At 42.5% G+C, this 25205-nt stretch overlaps 1 protein-coding gene across 5 annotated transcripts in view; it reads left to right on the forward strand.

The window, feature by feature from the left end:
* Nucleotides 1–23031, forward strand: part of kif13bb (kinesin family member 13Bb) — a 217059-nt gene extending 194028 nt beyond the window's left edge. For 3 of the 5 annotated variants that reach the window (XM_064341047.1, XM_064341044.1, XM_064341043.1), the window contains exons 32-38: nt 1286–1462; nt 1937–2029; nt 2159–2311; nt 2703–2780; nt 5626–5676; nt 21779–21878; nt 22456–23031. In XM_064341047.1, the coding sequence (XP_064197117.1) occupies nt 1286–1462; nt 1937–2029; nt 2159–2311; nt 2703–2780; nt 5626–5676; nt 21779–21878; nt 22456–22637 (834 nt within the window). In that variant the 3' untranslated portion in view covers nt 22638–23031. The remainder of the gene's footprint in view (nt 1–1285; nt 1463–1936; nt 2030–2158; nt 2312–2702; nt 2781–5625; nt 5677–21778; nt 21879–22455) is intronic. The other 2 variants (XM_064341045.1, XM_064341046.1) reach the window with 2 other exon arrangements.
* The last annotated feature ends 2174 nt before the right edge of the window (nt 23032–25205 follow it).

Raw genomic sequence — 25205 nt, forward strand, 5'->3', positions numbered from 1 at the left:
CCAAGAAAATTGCCAGTTTCTACAGCTAGTCAGTTCGTGGTTCAGTGGAAACATCATGGTCTACAGATCGTTGAGTCACAAGTCAAACCCTGCCTGAAGCAAATTTCTTATACATGCTTATTTGCTCAATAATAATTTTCTTTTATTTCTCAGCTATTGCCTTTGCACCACATCACATTGTTTCAACTACTCAATTTCATCAGTTCATTTCTCTCATACTACTGTTATTTTCTCATTTGCAAAGATTGCTGGGACATATGCGTGTGCTGCTATTCTACACTGTCTGGCTAAGCAAAAGAGCAAAGAGGAGTTCTGTCCTACCTACAGCTAAGCGTATGAAAATGCCTTGTAAACTGTAGAAACAGTAAAAGTGCATCTCGACGAAATAACAGAAATTGGAGCAGGACAGAAGGGTACACAAGTTGCGACCTATGGAGCTCAAATTCTACGAGCTTGCTGATAGTTTTATCAATGAAGGCTTGTTGCATGGCCGTCAGATGAGTGAGTACATACACTGGGGACATTTTTGTTCATTTTCTAATGGTGCAAGTTTCTTTTGTACTTACGCCACCGCACCCTTTGTCTCAGCCATTGTTTAACATATATAGCAAAGCTAAAGTGCTAAACAGTACACGTTCATCAGACATACAAATGCACACAAGGATAGCCATAATCCACAACCGTTTCTTAAAGGGTTACATCGCATTTTTACACCCAGGTCCGCTCCGCTGTTCATCACAAATCATGTACTCAACTTGGCCCCCCAAAATCTCGCTCTGCCTCCCAATGAAACCAGTCTACATCTGGCACTGCCTACGCTGTATGCGTGTTTGCATGTATGTGTGTGTATGCATGCTTCTCATCGTCTACATTTATATGCATTACTGTTCTCACTTTCTTATAACGAACACTTTGCAAAAAGAAATGATATCTCATTAAAAAAAAATGTTTTCAACGTACAAAAATGCCAAGTTACTCACAAATACAAAGCACTGTCTATAACTCATTCATTCAAACTGGCTAAATCTAGGCCTGCCATTAAAAGTATTGATATGAACTTGATCAGTACTTTTGATATCAACTTTTCTTTTGCAGAAATAGGTTAAAGAATTTGTTTTGATAAATGAAGTCTGGGTCAAGCCAGTTATTTTGCAAGCAAATTCTAATGGAATGTACCAAATTATGATTTTTGGATGGACTTTGGATAGAATTAGCTGTGATTTCTGACTGTGGCTCAAGGCTTCAGACCCCTGGTTCTCACCCCATACCCCCCCCCCCCTTTCAGGTGAAAGCAGAGGCATCGTGGGACTCCACAGTGCATGAGTGTCCCCAGCTCAGCCGGGGCACTGCAGCAGAGCAGAGGGTGTTCCTGACAGTGCGAACCATGGTGCAACTCAGCCACCCCGCTGAAATGCAACTGGTCCTACGCAAGCGCATCTGCGTTAACCTCACTGGCCGACAGGTCTGGGATCAGCCCTCTGCGCTTCAAAATACTGTCACAGAGATATGGGACTGTTCTGGCAAAAATAAAGGATGAATAAAAACAATATATTGCCTCTTGGGAAAACAAACCAGAATTAGTTATACAAGTTACAATACCATGTTTTTATGAAGTTGTGAAGTTATCATGGTTATACTGTTCAAAGATTATGCTGTTCAAATATACGCCAACAGTGTATAAAGACAAAATACACACCAGTTTGACACTAATTACTGAAGTGTTTTGTTTTGTGTGCTGCAGAGTGATTTAATTTTCACTGATTTGATTTTGTTCTATGATCATGTGATTTGAATGTGTTATTGGTCTATATGAAAGGCTGACTGATGTGATTTGATTGCGCTTGTATATGCAATGTAACAGAATTATTGATGTCATGTGGTTTGAATGTGTGCTGGTGTCTAAGTTTACAGGTTGTTTCCTTGTTTTTGGCTGAAGGGGTTTGCTCAGAGCTTTCTGAAAAGGATTTCCCAGAGGAGTACTATCCCTGGCTGTGGAGTTACCTTTGAGATCGTTTCCAACATCCCTGGGGTGAGGAGAGGAGGGCAGGCCTGTGATGGAGGAGGGTGGGGCAGGCGGAAGTGTAATTACAGTTACAATTACTTGTTAGTGCGCGCGCGTGTTCACTTGTTTGCTTCGGTGAACCTGTGTTGCCTGCAGGATGCCCAGGGCTCAGAGGACAGGGAGATGCTCGCCAGACTTGCTGCCAGCACTGACAATCCACAGTCAGCAGACAGCGAGGCAGCCATCGAGAAGTACCTTCGCAGCGTACTAGCTGTGGAAAACATCCTTACACTAGACAGACTGCGGCAGGTCAGAACCCTGATACAGCGTGACTATTGTACGATACTATAATATGGCCCATTCCACAAACAAAATACCACACTCATATCAACACATAATCTCGTCCACAGAAACATTCACTTCATAGTCTCCTTATTAAAGTGTGGGGTTACACTCCAGTGATGTCATTCATTTCTCACTCCCCTTTCTCCCATGTGTCTGTCTGGCTGTGCATATGCATGTGGTTTGCATTTGTTTGTGTGTCTTGTGTCATTATTTTCAATGATTTTGTGCATCTGTTTGTGTTGTAATCATGTTGTGTTTGCATAATATTTATATTTGTGTGTGATTTTGTGCATGGTAATGTTTGTGTGTGTGTCTGTGTCTGTGTGTGTGTGTGTGTGTGTGTGTCTGTGTGTAGGAAGTGGCGGTGAAGGAACACTTGGCAAGCAAAGGAAAAGGACACAGGCGCAGTCTCAGCTCTCCAAATGTACACAGGGTAAGTCTGTACTTAACCTCTTAGCGCAAAGCCCCTAGTGGTCGGCATGCTGGCTTGCCGAGATTACTGAACTCAGACATTCAGTGCTACTGCAACCAAAGTATGAGTTAAAAACAGAAACGCGTTGTTTTCGTTTCATTAGTAGACAATACAAGACAGCTATGCCGAACAGGGTTTCACAGCGCCACCATTGTTTCTCTGGTCATTCATTTGACACGCACCCCCTCTCTGCAGTCTCATCTACAACACACCCCCCACCCATGACATAATGGGCAATATTGTCTATCTTGGCATTCATAAAAATATTCTTTCACCACTAAAAAATTGTATTCCGTCATAGCAACAAGATAAACCGGACAATAATCCTAAAATATGCCAATACAGTAGTGAAAACGCTGCTCACTGAATAACAAAATAAACGAGAAAGTTTTAACAAATGATACCATGTCATTCTACAGTCAATATCTGGGACTAAATATTGAATAAATATACAACCTTACTGTTGGTTTTACACGTAGAGATGTCCCTTTTCAGACTGAGTGGTCATATTGTCTTGGACAATCCTTTGTGAAATATACGCGCATTTGTGATGCCTGGGTACCTTCCAAAATAGCTGTGTGTAATATCACATGTGTTGTTTACAGCGTTGTCGCCCTTTTTAGTACAGTCTGGTTTCATTGACAATTCATTTATTCAGTAGGTGAGAATATAAGCTTTCTAACAATGTAAAACATGTCTAATTTTGCTTTAGGAATAGCGTTTTATAAGTCAGCGTAACCAAAAATTTTCTTATCATCGCATTCACTTACGCACTCACTCTGTGGTAGCAGTAAAAGACGCTGCACCTAACAAAACGTGGTCCACAGTTTTTCGTAATTTCTTGGAAAATACTACTATTATTGAGGACTTCTGGCCATAGCTAAGCCATACGTTTGCTGATAGACCTAGCTGACATCCTTTTCTGGAGCAAAACAGAAGCGAATATTACATTACAGGCATTTGGCAGACGCTCTTATCCAGAGCGACGTACAACAAAGTGTATAACCATAACCAGGAACAAGTATGACGAAACCCCTAGAGAGAAGTACCGGTGCAGGGAACAACCGCATAGTTCAACTTGGACCCTGAAGGTTAAACTGATTAACACTAACACAACGAGAACGGCAACAACGCAATCTATGGAAAAAATACAAGCAGTAGTTAAGACAGTTAATGCACCTAAGTCACCTACGAAACAGCTGCCTAGTTACAACCCTCAGCTTACAGTCATTTACAGGGGGGTAGGGAGGGATGGGGAGAGGTGCAGCCTGAAGCACCAGACAAAAAGCATTTATTCAATTTTGGAGAGATTTTGGATATGTTTCTGGACCCCTAGATATTTTAGACCACTGTAGTGACTGAAAGCTTGTAATTCCCACTTGAAATGATGCAACAGTGAGTTTCTTGAGTCAAAACAGTTGATTTGTAGTGAAATACGTGAATATGTTGTGATTTACAGCAATGCATAATTTAGACATTTTGGATAGATTTGGAGACGCTGGGTACACTGCATAGTTTTTGTTTCATACATCTATAGTAGTTCTACATATCCACCCTTGGATTTTATAAACTTGTGGTCAAGAAGTTTTTGATCCAGCACATGTATAGTTTAACCTGCTGTATATATGCAATCTCTCAGTATTCCATTGCAAACTAAAAAAGTGCAAATTCATTTTTGATTTTTTGTCTAGACAATTGCATTTGTGGCACAAAATTATGAATATAAACTAATCTGCATTAGTTTTGTAAATTGTACAAATGTCTTGCTTCATTTAAGCCATTTTTCAAGTCTCTGTGGTGTTCACATCTGGAGTTATAAAGCTTTAAATAGGGTACCCCCTAAATGGGCAAGGATTGGTAAAATTTGGCATGTGCACCAAGGGGTTAATGGTACAATTCACAGCACTGCTGCTAGCCTATTCTCAAAGGTATGCTCTGCTCCACTAGTGTATGTAATACAAAAGGAATGGCAGGGGCTGCTGGGTAGTTCATCTGGCTAAGGCTTCATACTCGTTATTTATAGCTGAAGTGCATGGATGGCCCCCATGGTCCTGGATTGAATCCTGACCCTGCCACTGCCAACTGTGGCCAGTGGCCCTGCAAGCCTGACTTGCGACCTGTGGTTTGAGAAAAAGTGGCATTAGGTTCTTCTGAGAAGAGCATCTGCGCTCTGCCAAATCGATAGCAGAGAGATAGCAGAGAAAAAAAAAAAAAAAAAACCTTTGTAAGGTAAGACTTCTACTGCCAAAGTTTAGCGCTATAACAATTTATTAACAAAACAAAAATAGTTTTCTTTATAGTATGACACATACCGGAGTAAAATCAAGGCAAGTCAATTACAATAGTGTTGTTCAAGCACCTACTTTATATCCTTTTCCAAGAACAAGATGTACCAATGAAGTGGCAGGTAACTAAATGTCTGTCTTCTTTATACTTCCTCATCTCCGGAAGGTCTATCTGATCTCAACATTCATGCATACTGAGGCTGATTACATTAACCACATGGTCATTCTAACCTGTGTGTGTGTGGGTCTGTCTCCCATTTGGTTCTGGTAGCCCATCAACCACCCCTCTCATATATTCACATCTCCAGCAAGTCTATCCTAGATCACATCAACTTCCAGGCAGGCTGAGGCAGATTAGATCAACCAAAAGTCCTTACAGGGCGGTAGAGCCTTGGTTATCAAAGCAGGAGATCCAAAGTGAATTGTGTTCTGTTAATGCTGTTCAGTGGGATTCAGTATTTAAATGTGCCGGCAAAGTTAGTTATAAATACAATAGCCTAATTATTTCCCTCTTCTTGCAGTTGTCTGGGAGCAGACAGGATCTCTCTTTAAATTACATGCCGGAAGACAAGGTGAGGCCTCCATTTTAACCATCAACCACATGGTCCAGCACATCATGTCCTTCATTATCCACTGACTTGATTAATAAATATGTGAGCATGTGTTCATAGATACTCCAGAATGCACCAGCCAGTAAAGTGGGCTGTGTTAAGCACAGCCTGAGCTAGACAGTCTAGGCCAGTGGTCTGCTGGTTTTCATAGTGACTCTGCACTTCATGAATCAATTAGAGCAGTTGATTACACAGTTAACTCAACTCACTTGGTATCTTGGGTCTCAATTAGGTGCTGATTTTAAGGTGAAAACAAACACCAGCAGACCCTGGAGCTCTCCAGGACCAGAGTTGGAGACCACTGGTCTAGGCTATGAGTCTTTAAGTGTGGCTATGAGTCTACTTCAGCGATCAGCTTTCTTCTACAGGGCTGTGATGACCAGGTTTCTTCTGGTTATCCCCATTTCTACTCCCTAGGAACCTATACTACCAGTTTCTGGGTGTGAAAGATTGTGGCATTAAAGGTTATTTCATTCTAGTACTTAATACACATTCCCTTTATTCTGGTTATTTATAGTGATAGACTGTGGCTTACCCATAGATGTACTAATGGTCAGGATTGGATTAAAGTAACTGCGCATGTGGCTCATAATTCCAATCAGTGCTCATTTAGTGTGCTCCTTGTGCATGTATGTACAATCTGAAGAAAAACATATTTTCAATGTACAAAAATGCCAAGTTGCTCGCACATACATAGCACTATAAGTCAGTAAGACTTGCAAAATCTAGACCTGCCATTAAAATTAGTGATATCAAAATTAGGCCAAATTACAATAAACAATATTGGCTATCTTAGCTAACACAAATTAAACATGTTGTATTCCAAAGCAATGCTGCTACCCAATGTTTCTTAAATTATTTCAAGTAACTTGGTCCTGTGTTTTTTCAGCTTACCATCTGAACACATTGTGGTCATTCTAACTTTTGGTGTATAACAACTGAAATTATTCAGCAAGATTATTCCCACTTTAAGTGATTGCCATTTGACGCTTTGATGTGACGCATACGCTTTGACTGACCACATTGTCTTCAGATGGTAATGCATATAAATGTGGACTTTGAGAGGTATGCACAGTGTTGAGGAGGCTACTTTGAAAGCATAGCTTTGCAAGCTGCCAACTACTTCACACTGGAAGAAGTTGAACTACAGCAAAGCTACCCTAGGGAGAAATCTAGTTTGTTTAACTAAAGCTACTCAGAAAAAGTAGTTCAAACTACTTCGTAAAAAAAAAAGATCAAATTGACAATGTACATGTGATACGAAATTATAACAAAATATAATACAAAAAAGTCACATGCCAGCAAAAAATGCCACTCAATTGAGTTTATTGCGAAAAGTGCCCACTTGTTCACAGGTCGTACATAAACCAAAAATATAAAATACCCCACTATTCATGGGAAAGTGCAAGGAATGTCAGCTTTGGTTTTGTATACAATGTCCATCAGTCAGACACCTGCCTTCCAGAAACTAGAGTCCAGATGGGGGTATTGCACCAAGCAGGATTACTCAGTTAGCCAGGTAACTTCTAATATAGAATAGCATGACATTTATAATGGTCCACAGAATTACCCTCTGTATCACGATATCAACTTTAAATAAAATTGTATGCTGTTACAATATTAACCTTAGGTGGCAGAAGAACAGCAAGCCAACCTCAGCCTAGCCAGACCTTCGTATGAATGACCAGCTATTCATAGTATTGGATCGATTGCAGACACCTTGGTCAGCAAACACTGGTGATTGTAATCAAATAGGTGATTATCATGAAAGACCGGTCCCATGCATTGCGCCATATTGTATGGGTGGCAAAACACATTATGAGAATAGAATGACTAGGTCAACTAACGTTAGCTAATGTTAGCTTTGTCAGCAAACCTGACATTAGCTGGTTAGCAACATGTTCGTTTTTGAAAGAACATAATTGTTGTCAGACGAACTAACACTACAGACTTTATTTAATTAGACTAACACTAACGTTCACTGAATTAAATCACTTGCCTGTATGTAACATTACAATGTGGCTAACTTATCTAATCTTTGCTAAATTGGCTAGCAAAGTCAATAATACACTCACCTTTATATGTGTTCTGAGATTTGTGTTTGACGTCTTTGCAGTAGAGAGTGTATTTACTCTCAGCTTGCATAGCTCACAAGTAAAAACGTAGGTTTTGTCGGTGGAGCTAGTCAGTGTCATATATTTGCTTAAGTATGGCCATGGTGATTCTTCCTCAGGCTGAGATTTGGGAGGTTTATCCATGATGACGCTGTCGCTGTGTGAGCACTGAGCAATGCCCACCCTTTTGCACATGCACTACACAAAGGTCAAGTGTGTGGTGGTGGCTGCCTGACGAATGCATTGCCTGGGCATGCCTTCACAGTGGTCAGGATGAAAGAAAAGGGGGGTGGGGCTGGTCAAAGGGGGTTCAATTACAGTAGAGAAGCAATGGTAAAATTAAAATAAAAAATCATTCCTTTCCTTTTATGGCCCAAAATTGTTTGCAATTTCTGTAGTTAACTACACAAAAAGGCAAAAAAATAATTTAAAGTTACAATCTCAAAGATTTCCATTTTGTTCTCTTTGGCGGTACCAATGGCGAGAAGCTGTAATTGCAGGTGTGTTTTTGGAACTCACTTCCCATAGATCCAACCAGATCCAACCAGTGTCGCCTGTGTGACGTCAGCCGGTTGGCACCTGGGCCACGCCAACTGTAACACCTACTATTTACTGAATAAAATGGTTGTTATAAAAGTAACGTTATGTACATACTCATTCATTGTCTAACATTAGGCTTAAACTTAAGCTGTCTTTATACTGCCGAGCCGGGTTACATTACATTACATTACAGGCATTTAGCAGACGCTCTTATCCAGAGCGACTTACACAACTTTTACATAGCATTTTACATTGTATCCATTTATACAGCTGGATATATACTGAAGCAATGCAGGTTAAGTACCTTGCTCAAGGGTACAACGGCAGTGTCCTTACCCGGGAATCGAACCTGCGACCTTTCGGTTACAAGCCCAGTTCCTTACCCACTGTGCTACACTCCGCCCTAAATGCTGTAGCAGACCTGGGGTAGAATTAGTGATGATCAATTTCCACAAACATTCTTTATCCACCTTTTGCCCGGTATGAACATCTTTACACTGCAGAGAAGAATTTGCGGGATTCGCTGTAGCTCGTGCAATTATGTATCTCGTGCACAATAAACAGTCTTTATTTCGTGAATGATTGTTGTGATATTTTTGAAACAACTGCCTTGCAAAATGTTACCCCTGGTGTTTCTGGTTTTGCTAGCTAAACTGTTCACTGAGCTGGGTGTTAAATTAGCAATCAGAACAAAAAGAATAAAACAAAAACAAAGGAGGCTGAAGGAACATATTAGGAAGCGTAATAAAATATTAACAACGCTAATCCATATTGCTGTATTTTTTTATTTAGTTTTCTCCGGCTTGACATCTTTACACAGAAATCAGACCCGGCTCTGCTCCACCTATACCCCGGCTTTATTCCTATCATTATAATATATTGATGAACTTGATGGCAATGTAGATAACGGAAACGTTAAGGCCAGTTCAGATCAATTATTCGCAACAAGACAAAACGGTTTTAGAATGTTGCAGTGGTGTGAACTGGTTAGTTGCAGAGCGTCTGAAGCCGTTGCCTGGAGTCTCAAAAGACCCACCTAGTCAAATCGCCAAGTGCAGTTTTAGAACGTTTACAATCAGACGTCTTGGAATTTTGCAAGTTGCATCCAGTCTCATTGCGAATCATTGATCTGAACTGGCCTTTAGTTAGCTACTTTGCAACGTTGCAGCAAGGTAGCATTGCATTCGAGAGACGGTTTGCAAGGTCGGTAACGGTCGGTAGTGTTAGCTAGCGTTTTTTCTCATTGTTAGTTGACATTAGATTGTGTTAATTACATTAGCTAGCTAGCTAACGCAATGTTACCTGATATGAGAGATGGATGCTGTGCGCAACGGTGTCTAAATGTTGCCTTTCTTGACATGGTCTGGTAGCTATAGCGTTAACTGTGCAAATAGCTATGTAATTTAGTAACGTTACATTGTAATAAAATGTAAGACGAAATCTACATCAACAAATAATATGACCTCTCATGTTACACAAAAACGTATTAGGGTTCCATAACCCTCCTCCCCCTTCTCTGTTATTGTAATGCTAGCAGACACTGGAAAAAACAGTATGCCGCTCACACACAACTCAGTTGAACAGCGAGCCTGATGCGTTAGCTCCGCCTATCCTCTCTGGCGGACCAACCACTCATGGGTGATGGAAAACGCGTCACTAACTATGCGCCGCTGGTGATTTTTTCCCGGGAATGTCGCCACAGACACCCAGTGTAAATTATTCTAATAATAATAATATAAATTAATATAATAATAGGCTCAATCATCATTGTGTTACCTAATTCAGCGATCGATAGTGACTTAACAGACATTTATTTTAATGAAAATCTTTGAGATTATTACTTTAACTACTTGAATCACTACGCGAATATGATTGTAGTTGAACTACCTGCAACCTACTGCAAAATGTAGTTAAACTACTAGTTTAATTACATGTAGTTCACTACTTCCCAACACTGGGTATGCATCAGTGGCGGCTGGTGACTCAAACAATTGGGGAGGACAGGAAGAAAATAAACCCACGGCGTCATGTTGTTTTACACTAGTTGGCTACTTATCTCTGTTTTCTTATGTTCATGTTATGTTATGTTATTATGTTCAAATGTAGCAATAATCCAACTAGCAACCTAATGCAAACTTACTATACAGCTAAGGTAAGTAATGCACCAAAAGTTTATCCCCATCTTCCATAAGGAACAAATATCATATTATCATTTATACAACGGCTTGGCTGAATACTTGATTCTGATTGGTCCAAGGGTGGGCATTATTTCTCAATAAAGGGACACCTCGCCCTTTTAAAAGTTCTAAAATCAATGCGCTACAAAATCTAGCATTCTAAAGCATTCTTTAAACAGCAACATTCTTCTTTCGCTTTTGAATTGTTGTTACATCCCCTCCCCTTTTCAATGTCCAATTTCACAATTGATGGAAAAGTTGTATCACATTTCTAGTTACTGTTGCTTGCTTTATTTACGTTTGCCAGCCATCGGAATCGTCCCTTATTTGGACAGTAGAATAGGCGTTCCGTATTTAACTCATGGCTACGGGACGCATTTTCATCCGTATGTTTGTGAACGATTGCATTTATAGTAACCGCTGTTTTGAATACAATTCAATAGTTAGCTAGCTAGCTAGGATAACAAGCATGCCGTGAGACCATTCTGACCTAAAACCAAGAATTTTAATATTGGCTAGGTGACAAGTGACGGCGAACCTGTCATAAAGCTAGCTGACATTCAAAACCCATTTCAGAGGGTCTTAGAGAAACGTAATGTCTACATTGCGCGACCACACCATTTAAAAAGTAAGACAGTGCTAGGGAGATGAATTTGATTGACTTATGGTTTCATGCAGTTTTATTAAATAATGTAATGACAAAAATGACCAAAATTGGTGCTAACTGTATGGTATAAAATGAGAAGGAACAATTTTTTCTTGATAGAATCATGGTTTTTGCTTAACAGCGGGGCAAATACCAACCAGAGTTTTGCTTGACAACAATAAAATAATATGCCAAAACCCCGGCGGAAGAATATTTCACTTTCAGCTGATTAAATCGATAAAAATCAATAAATATAGAAGTAACCATTGTTGGTAACCTGTTGTATAAGTGGAATAAACCTCTCCGGGCTGTCCCGTTATTGGAAAATAATGTAGCCTAGTTCGGGGCTGGTTAAGCGACCCTACATTATTTTCCAATAACGGGACAGCCCGTTGTGTTTTATTCCTTACATATCATATTGCAACACAAAGGATGAATATATAAAGGGGCCAGGTGAACAAGAGGGAAAGACACATCTAATCACTGCGGGCTCTGGATGGGAATGAACCTCGTGTGTGCATAATGTGTCACTAGAATTAGCATTTTTGATCATGGTTATCTGTGGAGCTGGTCGTTCTAGCAGTCTTGATCCTCACCTGCTGCGTAATCCAAACTGTGGAATGGCTGTGACAACAAATAATCCACAAGATGTTCTTCCCCATCCCACTCTCTGCGTCTGTGTCCATGCCCCTCACTCACGTGACCCCCTCACTCACGCTGCCGTTAATTGCCTCGTTAGCAATAGCAGCACCACTCTCCTCAAAATCCATTCTCGCCTCTCAGTCCTTCAGGGCTGCTACAACAAGCCAACTGTTGCGTTGGTTAACGCAAGTAGCTAGCTACTGCTCGGTAAAAAAAGGGAAACGTAAATCTGAAAAAAGGAAATTTGGACAACCTCCTCTGCCTCTATGGACCAGCCTCCTCTGGTTGAAAAGGCTTAAATAAAATGTAGTGATGTGTTTTAAAAGTAGTTAGCAATTTGCATGTTATACAATACAGTGGTAGAGAATTGAAGATGAAATTTGGAAATTATCATTGGACCAACGCGATGTCAATATTGTATTCTGGTTTTTGATTGGTTAGGGAGGACGTCCTCCCTTGGAGCATCATTTTACGTGTTTTGGCCAATAACAGATTAGCATGAAAAGAAATTAAGTACATTAAATTGATATAAGAGATCCCGCCCTAAGGAGGACAGCAGGAGCCCGTCCTCCTCTGCCCCCCACCACCACTTCACACAGACTGCCCTTTCCCCTTTTGCCTGCCTTGCAGGTGTCGCTGTTGAAGCATTTTAATCAGAATTTCAATAATGGATTTTTCCAAAGAAGAGATAAAAATTATTTTATAAATGATACTGAGATTTGGTAATGGTTTATTTCAACCAATTACTCTTTTTATATGTTGATCTCCCTCTTACCTCTCAAAAATAGAGGAGGAGCAACCTCCTCTGCCTCTATGGACCAGCCTCCTCTGGTATGCATACACATACATACATGCAAACTCATTCATCGTAGACAGGCCCAGATGTAGACTGCTGTGATTCGCAGACAGAGATGTTGGGGGGCCGACCTGGGTGTTAAAACGCGAGCTAACCCTTTAAGAAATGCTTGTGGATTACGATTATCCTTATGTGAACTTTTATAGTCTGACCAATGTTTACTGTTTAGCACTGGTGCTTTGCAATATATATAAAACAATGGCTGTGACAAACTGCACGGTGGCGCAATCCAAATATAACAGGCTGGCACCATCAGAAATCCATGTCATGGATTGCCTTGGTACTGTTTTCACTGCTGCACAACCAATTGCCCCTCTGGGGACAAATAAAGTTATACTTTGTAACCATTTGCTTTATCAGTCGCTGGGGTGCCAAGTAGGCTCTGCGTCCTACTAAAATAGTATTCAATAATCAATTAAAAGAAGCAAACCTTACAATGCACTCATTATGTAACTAGCAAAAAACACATTATTTACTTGGCATAATGAACCCATAAACATTGGATAAAAAAACGAGCAAGGACCAGGTAAATTCAAATACTTAATTATTGTATTCAACAACCAATACCACATCGGCCTTTCACAGAGAAAAACAAACTTAATTCATACATTTAAAAAAATCTTAGCTCTGAATCAGCGAGGTAGGCCAACCAGAAACAGTTAATAAATTATTCAAAATTTCATGACCATGTCATTTACAAAACAGTCCTGTTTGCATGTGTTTCTCCATGTTTGATATTTCCTTAAATCCCATTTCATTCAGTTCATAATTGCAATACGGTATTTCTTTTTTCAGAGTCAGTTCATTGCAGTCCACAATTCAACAACAAAATACATTTTCCTTTTCAAACACAGTTTAGCTGTTAGAAGAAAAAAAAGATCAAAAACCAAAGTAACTGGGCTTCAGAGCGGAGCGTTCCACACCGGCCGCTCGCTCAACAAACACCACTCAATTAGTGAAATAACCCGTAAAAATCAAAGAAACTAACAAAGAAAAAATAATTAAATCAGCACTTATCGTCCCGTCCGGTCAGTCAGTCGTAGGCGTTTCAGTCCGAACCCAGGCTGTACCCTGCACAGTTTGGGAGTTTTGGCTTTTGCTTGTAGAGTTTGTAGATAATGTATTGTCGGCCAGGTGGGATTAATCCGTATTAGAGTCCGGCTCTTCCGTAGCATTCACAGTAGGATTAATTTTCTTGTACTTCGAAATGACTCTTTTCTTATCCGACTGATTACACACAGCTTTTCTCGCTTTCACTTTCCGCTTGCAGTTTCAAACTCTCTCGCAGCCGCCATTCAAAAAACTCTCCCACTGACGCCATTGTCTCCGCAATTATTGACGTGGAAAAGGGGCAGGGCTGTTGCACACCTCATGCACCCACGGACACCTGACCTGTCCTGTCAACACAGGGCCATCACAACTTGACTTGATTTTACCTTCAATGGAGGCAAATAATTTAGTCAGGTCACAAAGTAATTCAGCAGTACAACTTTTATTAGGCCAAATAGGATAAACTGTTCAAGCACTCATTTGTTTCATGAGAAGAGAAGAGAGTCTCAAACTTCTGTTCACAAGTTCTGCGTTTTATATCTTCCTGTAAGCTATCTTTCTATGAGGTAATTCACATGGCATGACACTTACTTATTCCCCTTCCTTACCAACCTTCTGTTTTCCTGAGAACATTTTTGCTTCATCCCGGAAACCCTCCTGGCACCTCAAGGCGGGGAGGGTGTTCTTATTCTCCCTTCGCATACCATTTTGTTTCGTACAGTTTATCTTCATTTGACATCATACACAATACATGCAGTATTCAATAGGAATACATAAGCTATTGATTAGGATATGACATTTTGCAAGCAATGGTCATAGATGAGAGCAGCCCATGCCGGTACTTTACCCTTGCGTCATGCCCCCGCCCCTTTTTGGGTGAAAGCGGCCCTTCTAATTTGACTGGCCGTAAATGCAAATTCTGAGGTCTTTGCCAATTTAATAGCATAAAATAAGAATACCCTATTGCTTTTTAGCTATTAGGAGCCCAAATCCTATGGCCAGTCAGGCAAACAGTTATGTTATGTCGTTGGCGATCAACGATCGGTGTCGTTATATAGAAAAAATTTAAGAAACAGCGAGCTACCTGTTAGCTAACTTAACCCTTAAGATTAAATTTGGATTCCCTTGTCTTTTCAGTATTGCCCTTTCAATGCAGCATCCACTACTTTGACTTTTAACATTATAACTCTTGAGTTTAACATCATTAACTAACCTGTGATGAAGTGTTTGCCACAGACATACACTCATTCACTTCCATTTCTGTATGTTCATATATTTCTAGTTAGCGAGCTATATTTGTTCCTACTTATAAATAACAAGAATAAGTCTGATTTTACAAGCTAGACAGCAAGCTAACAAATTAACCGTAGCAAATCACAGTAGTTAGCCTGTACTGGCTCACATTTGGATTGCCTGACTAATAGTTAGCTATGTTAGACTACATCAATTCCATGCGACTTCTTTGTAGATCAGTGAAATTAACCGATTTGTGTAAGAAAACAAACAAATGAATGAAAACGTGAATTCTCTGAATGCATAATATAGTCTAACCCATTTTACTGTAAATTAGCCAGCTATGGGGACCATTCGGTCTTAACCAGCTAGCTAGCTAACATTTGTTAGCCAGCTTATTTAACATTGATGCGTTAGATCTAATGGCCAGGTCCCACAGCTTACCTTTTTCCTCCTCTCTGTGGATGGCCTGAAGCCACAGATCTCTTCTTTTACTGTCCTTCGCTCTTTGGGGAAGTAAAGAAAATCGTAAACTGGGGTTTCTTTATTGTTTGATGTGCAAAACACAACGCAGCAGCTTCTAGGCATGGTGCCACTAGTTTTTTCCAATTTGGCACCGGCACTTTTACATGGTCGGTCAGACGATAGGGAACTGATGTATGACTGCTCTCATCTATACATATACCACCTGATTATGTGCTTATAGAAAAGGTACTTGTAACTATGAATTTTACTCCATTTACAAAGTATCCCTCAAGTCGTTTACATATGCATGACCTTCTCAGACACCTGTGTCAAGTTTTTTGTCTTCCTTTCATACCAAAGATTATTGCAGTTTAAATTTAGTTGGTACACCCAGATCATCTCAGATTATCTGACTCCCTTAGCTCATCCACATTCCTTCCTCCTTGAAGGTCGTTCCTTCCCAGTACCTTTCCATTTTGCACACTTAGTTACATACATAGTTTTGTTATAAACACATAAAAATAGTTAAACACAGTAAGCAAGCTTTCTTTCTATCACACCCAACACAAATAAAGCACTGTATGTACTCACTGATTTGAGACATATCCAACGAGCCTTAATTTACAAAATTATCAGCAATCTCCTTCAATTTCAACTCCCAAGCTCGCAACTTGTCTCTCGTGCTCCGTTTTCTGTTTTGTCTTCTGAGATCCACTTTTAGTGTTTTTAAGGTTTATAAGGCACTTTAATATGCTTAGCTGTAGCTCCTCTTTGCTCTCTTCCTCAGCTAGCTTGCTGACCTTAGAGGTAGACACTTGACATTGGACAATAGCATACACAGACATATATCCCAGCAACCTTTGCATATCAGAAAATAACAGTAGTACCAAAGCAATGACCACAAATTATTTAATTGAATAATTTAAATAATGTTTTCTGCAGAATGGGCATATACACTACCTCTCAAAAGTTTGGGCTCACTTAGAAATGTCCTTATTTTTGAAAGAAAAGCACATTTTTTTTCAATTAAAATAGCATTAAATTGATCAGAAATACAGTCTAGAAATTTTTCATGTGGTAAATGACTATTATAGCTGGAAACGGCTGATTTTTAATGTAAGTATCTACATAGGCATACAGAGGCCCATTTTCAGCAACCATCACTCCTGTGTTCCAATGGCACATTGTGTTAGCTAATCCAATTTATCGTGTTAAAAGGCTAATTGATCGTTAGAAAACCCTTGTGCAATTATGTTAGCACAGCCGAAAACTTTTGTGCTGATTAGAGAAGCAATAAAATTGGCTTCCCTTAGGCTAGTTGAGTATCTGGAGTATCAGCATTTGTGGGTTTGATTATAGTCTCAAAATGGCCAGAAAAAAAGAACTTTCTTCTGAAACTCGCCAGTCTATTCTTGTTCTGAGAAATGAAGGCTATTCCATGCAAGAAATTGCCAAGAAACTGAAGATCTCATACAACGGTCTGTACTACTCCCTTCACAGAACAGCGCAAATTGGCTCTAACCAGAATAGAAAGAGAAGTGGGAGGCCCCGGGGCACAACTGAGCAAGAGGGCAAGTACATCAGAGTCTCTAGTTTGAGAAACAGACGCCTCACAGGTCCTCAACTGGCAGCTTCATTAAGTGGTACCCGCAAAACACCAGTCTCAACGTCAACAGTGAAGAGGCGACTCCAAGATGCTGGCCATCTAGGCAGAGTAGCAAAGAAAAAGCCATATCTGAGACTGGCCAATAAAAGGAAAAGATTAAGATGGGCAAAAGAACACAGACATTGGACAGAGGAAGATTGGAAAAAAGTGTTATGGACAGACCAATCGAAGTTTGAGGTGTTTGGATCACACAGAAGAACATTTGCGAGACGCAGAACAAATGAAAAGATGCTGGAGTAGTGCTTGACGCCATCTGTCAAGCATGGTGGAGGAAATGTGATGGTCTGGGGGTGCTTTGGTGCTGGTAAAGTGGGAGATTTGTACAGGGTAAAAGGGATCTTTAATAAGGAAGGCTATCACTCCATTTTGCAACGCCATGCCATACCCTGTGGACGGCGCTTAATTGGAGCCAATTTCCTCCTACAACAGGACAGTGACCCAAAGCACAGCTCCAAACTATGCAAGAACTATTTAGGGAAGAAGAAGTCAGCTGGTATTCTATCTATAATGGAGTGGCCAGGGCAGTCACCCGATCTCAACGCTATTGAGCTGTTGTGGGAACAGCTTGACCGTATGGTACGTTAGAAGTGCCCATCAAGGCAATCCAGCTTGTGGGAGGTGATTCAGGAAGCATGGGGTGAAATTTCTTCAGATTATCTCAACAAATTGACAGCTAGAATGCCAAAGGTTTGCAAGGCTGTAATTGCTGCAAATGGAGGATTCTTTGACGAAAGCAAAGTTTGAAGGACAAAATTATTATTTCAAGTAAAAATCATTATTTCTAACCTTGTCCATGTCTTGACTATATTTTCTATTCATTTTGCAACTCATTTGATGAATAAAAGTATGAGTTTTTGTGGAAAACATGACATTTTCTGGGTGACCACAAATTTTTGAGCGGTAGTGTAGGTCACAGACTATTGTACAAAGAACGTATGCTAACCATGACAGAGATAACTTTGCTCATTGAATCATATATAAAACAGACGACACCAGGATAGCATCATATTTTGTGATGTTCAAAGAGTAACTCACATGTAATGAAGAGCTTGTGCATGAATGTTCCTTTTTGCGCGGAACTTACTGCTAGTTATGAAAGTGTTTGTCATGTTTTTAATTGTAAGTGTTTGTAATGTGGTGTTATAGACATTTCAGACGTACAGAAGGTACAGAAATTAAGTCAAAGTCAAAGTCAAAGTCAAAGTGTTTTTATTTGTCAAGTGCACAGTATAACACAGGTCATTCTGAGCAAAGAAATTCTTGTGACATGGCAGGCAGCAACTACGTAGAAGCAAGAGCAAAATATCGAAAATATCTAAAATATATCAAAGAAATATCACACAATAAAAATACACATAATATTAAACATAGTGTTAAATATTAACAGCAAATAAGTACCAGCCTGTACAGATGGGGGGTATGGACAGTGGGAATAGGAGTATTAAATATTTAAATATTAGCCATATATAAAGTGCAGGAGTGCTGATGGATATGTGCATAAGATTGTACATTGAACGTACATAGCATACACAGGAGGACATGTGATCAATGTGATCCCAGGGATTTATGTTGCTGGTTGAGAAGCCTGATGGCCTGAGGGAAAAAACTGTTTGTGAGTCTGGTCGTCCGTGCCCGGATGCTCCGGAAGCGTCTGCCAGACGGCAGCAGTGAGAACAGACCATGGCCTGGGTGGCTGAAGTCTGTTATGATTTTCTGTGCTTTCCTGAGGCATCGTGTGTGGTAGATGCCTCGCACAGATGGGAGGTGGCAGCCAATGATGCGCTCCGCTGTCTTCACCACCCTCTGGAGGGCTTTGTGGTCAGCAGCGGAGCAGCTGCCGTACCAGGCAGTAATGCAGCCAGTGAGGATGCTCTCGATGGTGCACCTGTAGAAATTGATGAGGGTCTTAGCAGACATTCCAAACTTCTTGAGTCTCCTCAGGAAGTATAGGCGCTTTTGGGCAGTTTTCACTGCTGCGTCTGATTGCCTGGACCAGGTGAGGTTATCGTTTATGACCACACCGAGGAACTTGAAGCAGGAGACTCTCTCCACTTCAGCTCCGTCGATGTGAATGGGGGCGTGACCCCCCCCCTGTCGCTTCCTGAAGTCCACGATCATCTCCTTAGTCTTGCAGACGTTGAGGGAGAGGTTATTGTCCTGGCACCATGTTGCCAAGACACTGACCTCCTCTCTGTAGGCGGTCTCATCGTTGTTGGAGATGAGACCCAGGATGGTGGTGTCGTCTGCAAACTTGAAGATGGCATTGGAGCTGCGTGTGGCCACACAGTCGTGCGTGAACAGGGCGTACAGGAGGGGACTGAGTACGCAGCCCTGAGGGGCTCCGGTGCTCAGGGTCAGTGCAGAAGAGGTGAGGTTACCCATTCTCACCACCTGGGGTCTGCCCGTCAGGAAGTCCAGGATCCAGTTGCAGAGGGAGGTGTTCAGACCCAGGTTCCTGAGCTTGGGAACGAGCTTAGCAGGCACAATTGTGTTGAATGCTGAGCTGTAGTCTATAAACAGCATCCTCACATAGGTGTCTCCTTTATCCAGGTGGGAGAGGGCGGTGTGCACTGTCAGTGCGATGGCGTCGTCTGTAGATCTGTTGGGGCGGTATGCGAATTGGAGGGGGTCCAAGGTGTCAGGAAGAAGGGAGCAGATGTGGGTCCTGACTAGCCGCTCGAAGCACTTCATGATGATGGAGGTCAGTGCTACAGGGCGGTAGTCAGGACTGCAGACTGGTTCAGGGAGAGGTTGAATATAGCGGTGAATACCTCCGCTAGCTGGTCGGCACACGCGCTGAGGACACGGCCTGGAATGCCATCTGGCCCTGGTGACTTCCGAGGGTTAACTTTTTTAAAAGCTCTCCTCACGTCAGCCGTAGATAGGGACAGAGTGCAGTCGTCCTGGTCCTCATCTAGCCTTACAGTAGGGATGGCGTTGCTTGCCTCAAACCGTGCATAGAAGATGTTGAGCTCGTCCGGAAGAGAGGCGGCGGGCTGGGCATCACTGCTATTTCTCCCTTTGTAGTCTGTGATGGAACGCAGTCCATACCACATGCGTCTTGGGTCGGAACTGTGGTAATCAGACTCCAACTTGTCCCTGTAGGCTCTTTTGGCGTCTCTGATGGCTTTCCGTAGGTCATATCTGGACTTCCTCAAGGCCTCCAGGTCCCCAGAGCTATGGGCAGAGGACCGTGCTCTGAGCTTTGCATGGACATCACCATTAACCCAGGGCTTCTGATTGGGGAAGATCCTGACATTGACTTTCGGGATGACATCATCAATGCACTTGGAGATGTAGGCTGAGACAGAGTCTGTGTATTCATCAATGTCCCCATCAGCTGCAACACAGAACATCTGCCAGTCTGTGGTTTCAAAACAGTCCTGGAGGGTGGCAATGGATTCCTCACTCCAGCGTTGGACTGCCCGAAAAACCGGTTTTTCCTGTTTTAGTCGTTGTCTGTAGGTTGGGAGGAGAAGAATGGAGGTGTGATCCGCCTTACCAAAGGCAGGGCGGGGGAGGGGTTTATAGCTGTCCCGTATTTGAGTATAACAATGGTCGAGAGTCTGGTCACCACGGGTAGGAAAGTCAATGTGCTGGTGATATTTAGGCAAAGCTTTCCTCATATTAACCCTATTGAAATCGCCAACAACAATAGAAGCTGCCTCAGGGTGAGCATTCTCTAGTCCATTGATTACTCCGTAAAGGTCTTCAAGCACGCGCGTTTTATCCGCCAGCGGGGGTATATAGACGGCTGTGATTATAGCGGAGCTGAATTCCCGAGGGAGGTAGAAGGGACGGACTTTTATAGTTAAGAGCTCCAGGTTTGGAGAGCAGTGTTTAGCGAGTACTGCTACATCCGTACCCCAGCGAGAGTTAACCATAATGCACACCCCTCCGCCTCTGCGTTTACCTGACTCCGTAGTTCTGTCCTGCCGGTAGATGGAAAATCCAGCCGGAGTAGCAGCCGAGTCAGGCACAGCAGGGTCTAGCCAGGTCTCAGTGAACGCCAGCACGCAGCAGTTTGCAATGTCCCGCTGGAAGTTAATCCGTGCGTGTAGATCGTCCATTTTGTTATCAAGGGATTGAACATTTGCCAGTAAAATGCTCGGTAACGGCGGATTGCAGTGTCTCGTCCGAGATCTGCATAGGATACCGGCACGTTTGCCTCTTTTCTTTCTCCTTCGTCGGCGTATTGGTAAACACGGCGGCGGCAGGACAAAGGGGTCGCAGCACGTACTCCGGTAAGTTGAAAAAAAGTTCGTGTCCAGTGCCGAACGAACTCCCAAAAGTGCTTGTCGATCATACTGTATGAGCGACAGTGCAGTATGTGCAAAGATACATAAAAATAAAATAATAATTAACAAGATAGTAAACAAATAGCTACGAGTTGGTTGCGGAGCCATTGTCAGTGCAGCCTTTCCACGGCGCACCGGAACCGGAAATTAATGTTTTTAAGGGCTGGGTGTCTGTGGTCATTGTATTTATTTCAGTAGGAAACCCTGAAAGTGCCAAATTCTTGGTGGTGCATAGGTATGGGGCATGCTGCCCCACCAAGGCGTAACCTGATGTGATGGTATACCTGCCATCCCAATTTTATTTAATGTTCACTGATTAGAAGTGCAGGTGATTCTGGAAAAACCAAGTGTATAACAGCCTGTCCTTGTTTTTTAGGGTCACTGGGAGAGCCAGCATGACATATCCATAATCTCACCCCAGCTGAGCCGCACCATGCCCCAATCATCCTTGTCCCAAAACCAGGATGCAGAACAAGGTAACCCCCCCATTTCCATCCACTTGGATTACTATATCCGGGAGGTGACACCTTAAACCTGTACTCACCTAGCATCCATAGTGTCTCCTTTTGCAGGTTGCTGTCCGTCACCACTTGCCCACATCATTACAAGTGTCCTTGTAAATAACATCAGCTTCACTTGCTTAAAATCCGTTGTTTTGTTTTTTTATTTATATCAACCACATAGTCTGGACATTTTGTTGAAAAATGCTTGAAAATTACATTCTTTTTGCTATTTCAACCTTTCTCTGTTTCTCCTATCTGGTCTTGCTCCATGTATGGTAATCTATGGATTTCTGTTACTGGTGTTTCCTATACCACTTCATGTTCTTTCCACTTCCTGTTCTGTCCACTCCCTTTACTCTGTCTCCTGGCCTTTCTCTTTTGCCTTTTCCTTCATGCTTTTTCTCTTACTCCCCTGTCATCTCCCTCACTCCCATCACTAACCCTTTCACCCTCCCTTGTTCCCTGTTAATCTTTCTGTTCCTTCTCATCTTCATTTGCTTGTTCATTTCTTCCTCTTCCACCTGCTTGGCTGCTTCTTATATCTCCCCAGTGAAGGCCATGGTCCCACAGATGCCCAAGTTGCTCAAGTCTCTCTTCCCTGTTCGGGATGACAAGAAAGACCTGCGCCCATCTCCCCTCACTCAGCAGGTGGGAATCTCTGGCTGGTCTCTTCTTCAGCTCAAACTCCTTCCCAAAAAAAGTATTGGTTGTAATGGGCCACACTTTGACTGAACACGTGGGTCTGTATAGTGAGAAAAATCATGATAATTTAAATATGAAAAATCAGGAGGTCTGAATTGGATACATTCTGAGCATCCAAATGGCCAGATAAAGAGCAGGGTTGAACAGCAGAGTCAGACAAAAAACTATTTTCTTTACAGCCCTGCAGCTGTCTCTTCTCTTTAGAAAATATCAAAAACCACAAAGGGACCAGCCAAGCTGAAGTGATGGAGATTGAAGGCAGAGTGATCCCCACTACTCTCACCCACACCCACTCCCACCCTACCCATTAGATTCAACAGACCCAATCACCCAACCAATACACCCTGTGGAGCAGTGCACCAAACCCTGTTTGATTTTTCTCTAAATATTATTTCTCCATAACACATGCTAATAGTGTATTCAACATCTTTCATCCTGAGATTCATTTGTGGACCGAAGTCAGAAAATTGCACTACATCTCACAGTAGTCCTTTTGTCACTGTACCGCAAAATTATGGAATTTCTTCCTTCTGCTTTTGTGAAACTCCTTCAGTCTTATGTGCAGGGCAGTTGTCTCGGCTGATAAAATATTAAAGGAAAATACAAGCATGGGCATGGTCATTGTGCACGTTATGTATGCACAAGTTTGTTTGCGCTGGGAAAAAAAACCCCCCCCTCCCCCCCAAAAACCCCCCCCTTTTTTTAAAACCCCCCCAAAAAAAATTTTAAGGGAAAAATTTTTTTTTTATTTTAAAAACAAAAAAAAAAAAAAAAATTTTTTTTTTTTTTGGAAAAAAAAGGGGGGGGCCCCCAAAAAAAAATTTTTTTTTTTCCCCTTTTTCCCGTCAGGAAGTCCAGGATCCAGTTGCAGAGGGAGGTGTTCAGACCCAGGTTCCTGAGCTTGGGAACGAGCTTAGCAGGCACAATTGTGTTGAATGCTGAGCTGTAGTCTATAAACAGCATCCTCACATAGGTGTCTCCTTTATCCAGGTGGGAGAGGGCGGTGTGCACTGTCAGTGCGATGGCGTCGTCTGTAGATCTGTTGGGGCGGTATGCGAATTGGAGGGGGTCCAAGGTGTCAGGAAGAAGGGAGCAGATGTGGGTCCTGACTAGCCGCTCGAAGCACTTCATGATGATGGAGGTCAGTGCTACAGGGCGGTAGTCAGGACTGCAGACTGGTTCAGGGAGAGGTTGAATATAGCGGTGAATACCTCCGCTAGCTGGTCGGCACACGCGCTGAGGACACGGCCTGGAATGCCATCTGGCCCTGGTGACTTCCGAGGGTTAACTTTTTTAAAAGCTCTCCTCACGTCAGCCGTAGATAGGGACAGAGTGCAGTCGTCCTGGTCCTCATCTAGCCTTACAGTAGGGATGGCGTTGCTTGCCTCAAACCGTGCATAGAAGATGTTGAGCTCGTCCGGAAGAGAGGCGGCGGGCTGGGCATCACTGCTATTTCTCCCTTTGTAGTCTGTGATGGAACGCAGTCCATACCACATGCGTCTTGGGTCGGAACTGTGGTAATCAGACTCCAACTTGTCCCTGTAGGCTCTTTTGGCGTCTCTGATGGCTTTCCGTAGGTCATATCTGGACTTCCTCAAGGCCTCCAGGTCCCCAGAGCTATGGGCAGAGGACCGTGCTCTGAGCTTTGCATGGACATCACCATTAACCCAGGGCTTCTGATTGGGGAAGATCCTGACATTGACTTTCGGGATGACATCATCAATGCACTTGGAGATGTAGGCTGAGACAGAGTCTGTGTATTCATCAATGTCCCCATCAGCTGCAACACAGAACATCTGCCAGTCTGTGGTTTCAAAACAGTCCTGGAGGGTGGCAATGGATTCCTCACTCCAGCGTTGGACTGCCCGAAAAACCGGTTTTTCCTGTTTTAGTCGTTGTCTGTAGGTTGGGAGGAGAAGAATGGAGGTGTGATCCGCCTTACCAAAGGCAGGGCGGGGAGGGGTTTATAGCTGTCCCGTATTTGAGTATAACAATGGTCGAGAGTCTGGTCACCACGGGTAGGAAAGTCAATGTGCTGGTGATATTTAGGCAAAGCTTTCCTCATATTAACCCTATTGAAATCGCCAACAACAATAGAAGCTGCCTCAGGGTGAGCATTCTCTAGTCCATTGATTACTCCGTAAAGGTCTTCAAGCACGCGCGTTTTATCCGCCAGCGGGGTATATAGACGGCTGTGATTATAGCGGAGCTGAATTCCCGAGGGAGGTAGAAGGGACGGACTTTTATAGTTAAGAGCTCCAGGTTTGGAGAGCAGTGTTTAGCGAGTACTGCTACATCCGTACCCCAGCGAGAGTTAACCATAATGCACACCCCTCCGCCTCTGCGTTTACCTGACTCCGTAGTTCTGTCCTGCCGGTAGATGGAAAATCCAGCCGGAGTAGCAGCCGAGTCAGGCACAGCAGGGTCTAGCCAGGTCTCAGTGAACGCCAGCACGCAGCAGTTTGCAATGTCCCGCTGGAAGTTAATCCGTGCGTGTAGATCGTCCATTTTGTTATCAAGGGATTGAACATTTGCCAGTAAAATGCTCGGTAACGGCGGATTGCAGTGTCTCGTCCGAGATCTGCATAGGATACCGGC

Source organism: Anguilla rostrata, chromosome 6, assembly GCF_018555375.3.
Source record: "Anguilla rostrata isolate EN2019 chromosome 6, ASM1855537v3, whole genome shotgun sequence".
In the NCBI taxonomy this organism is placed as follows: Eukaryota; Metazoa; Chordata; class Actinopteri; order Anguilliformes; family Anguillidae; genus Anguilla; species Anguilla rostrata.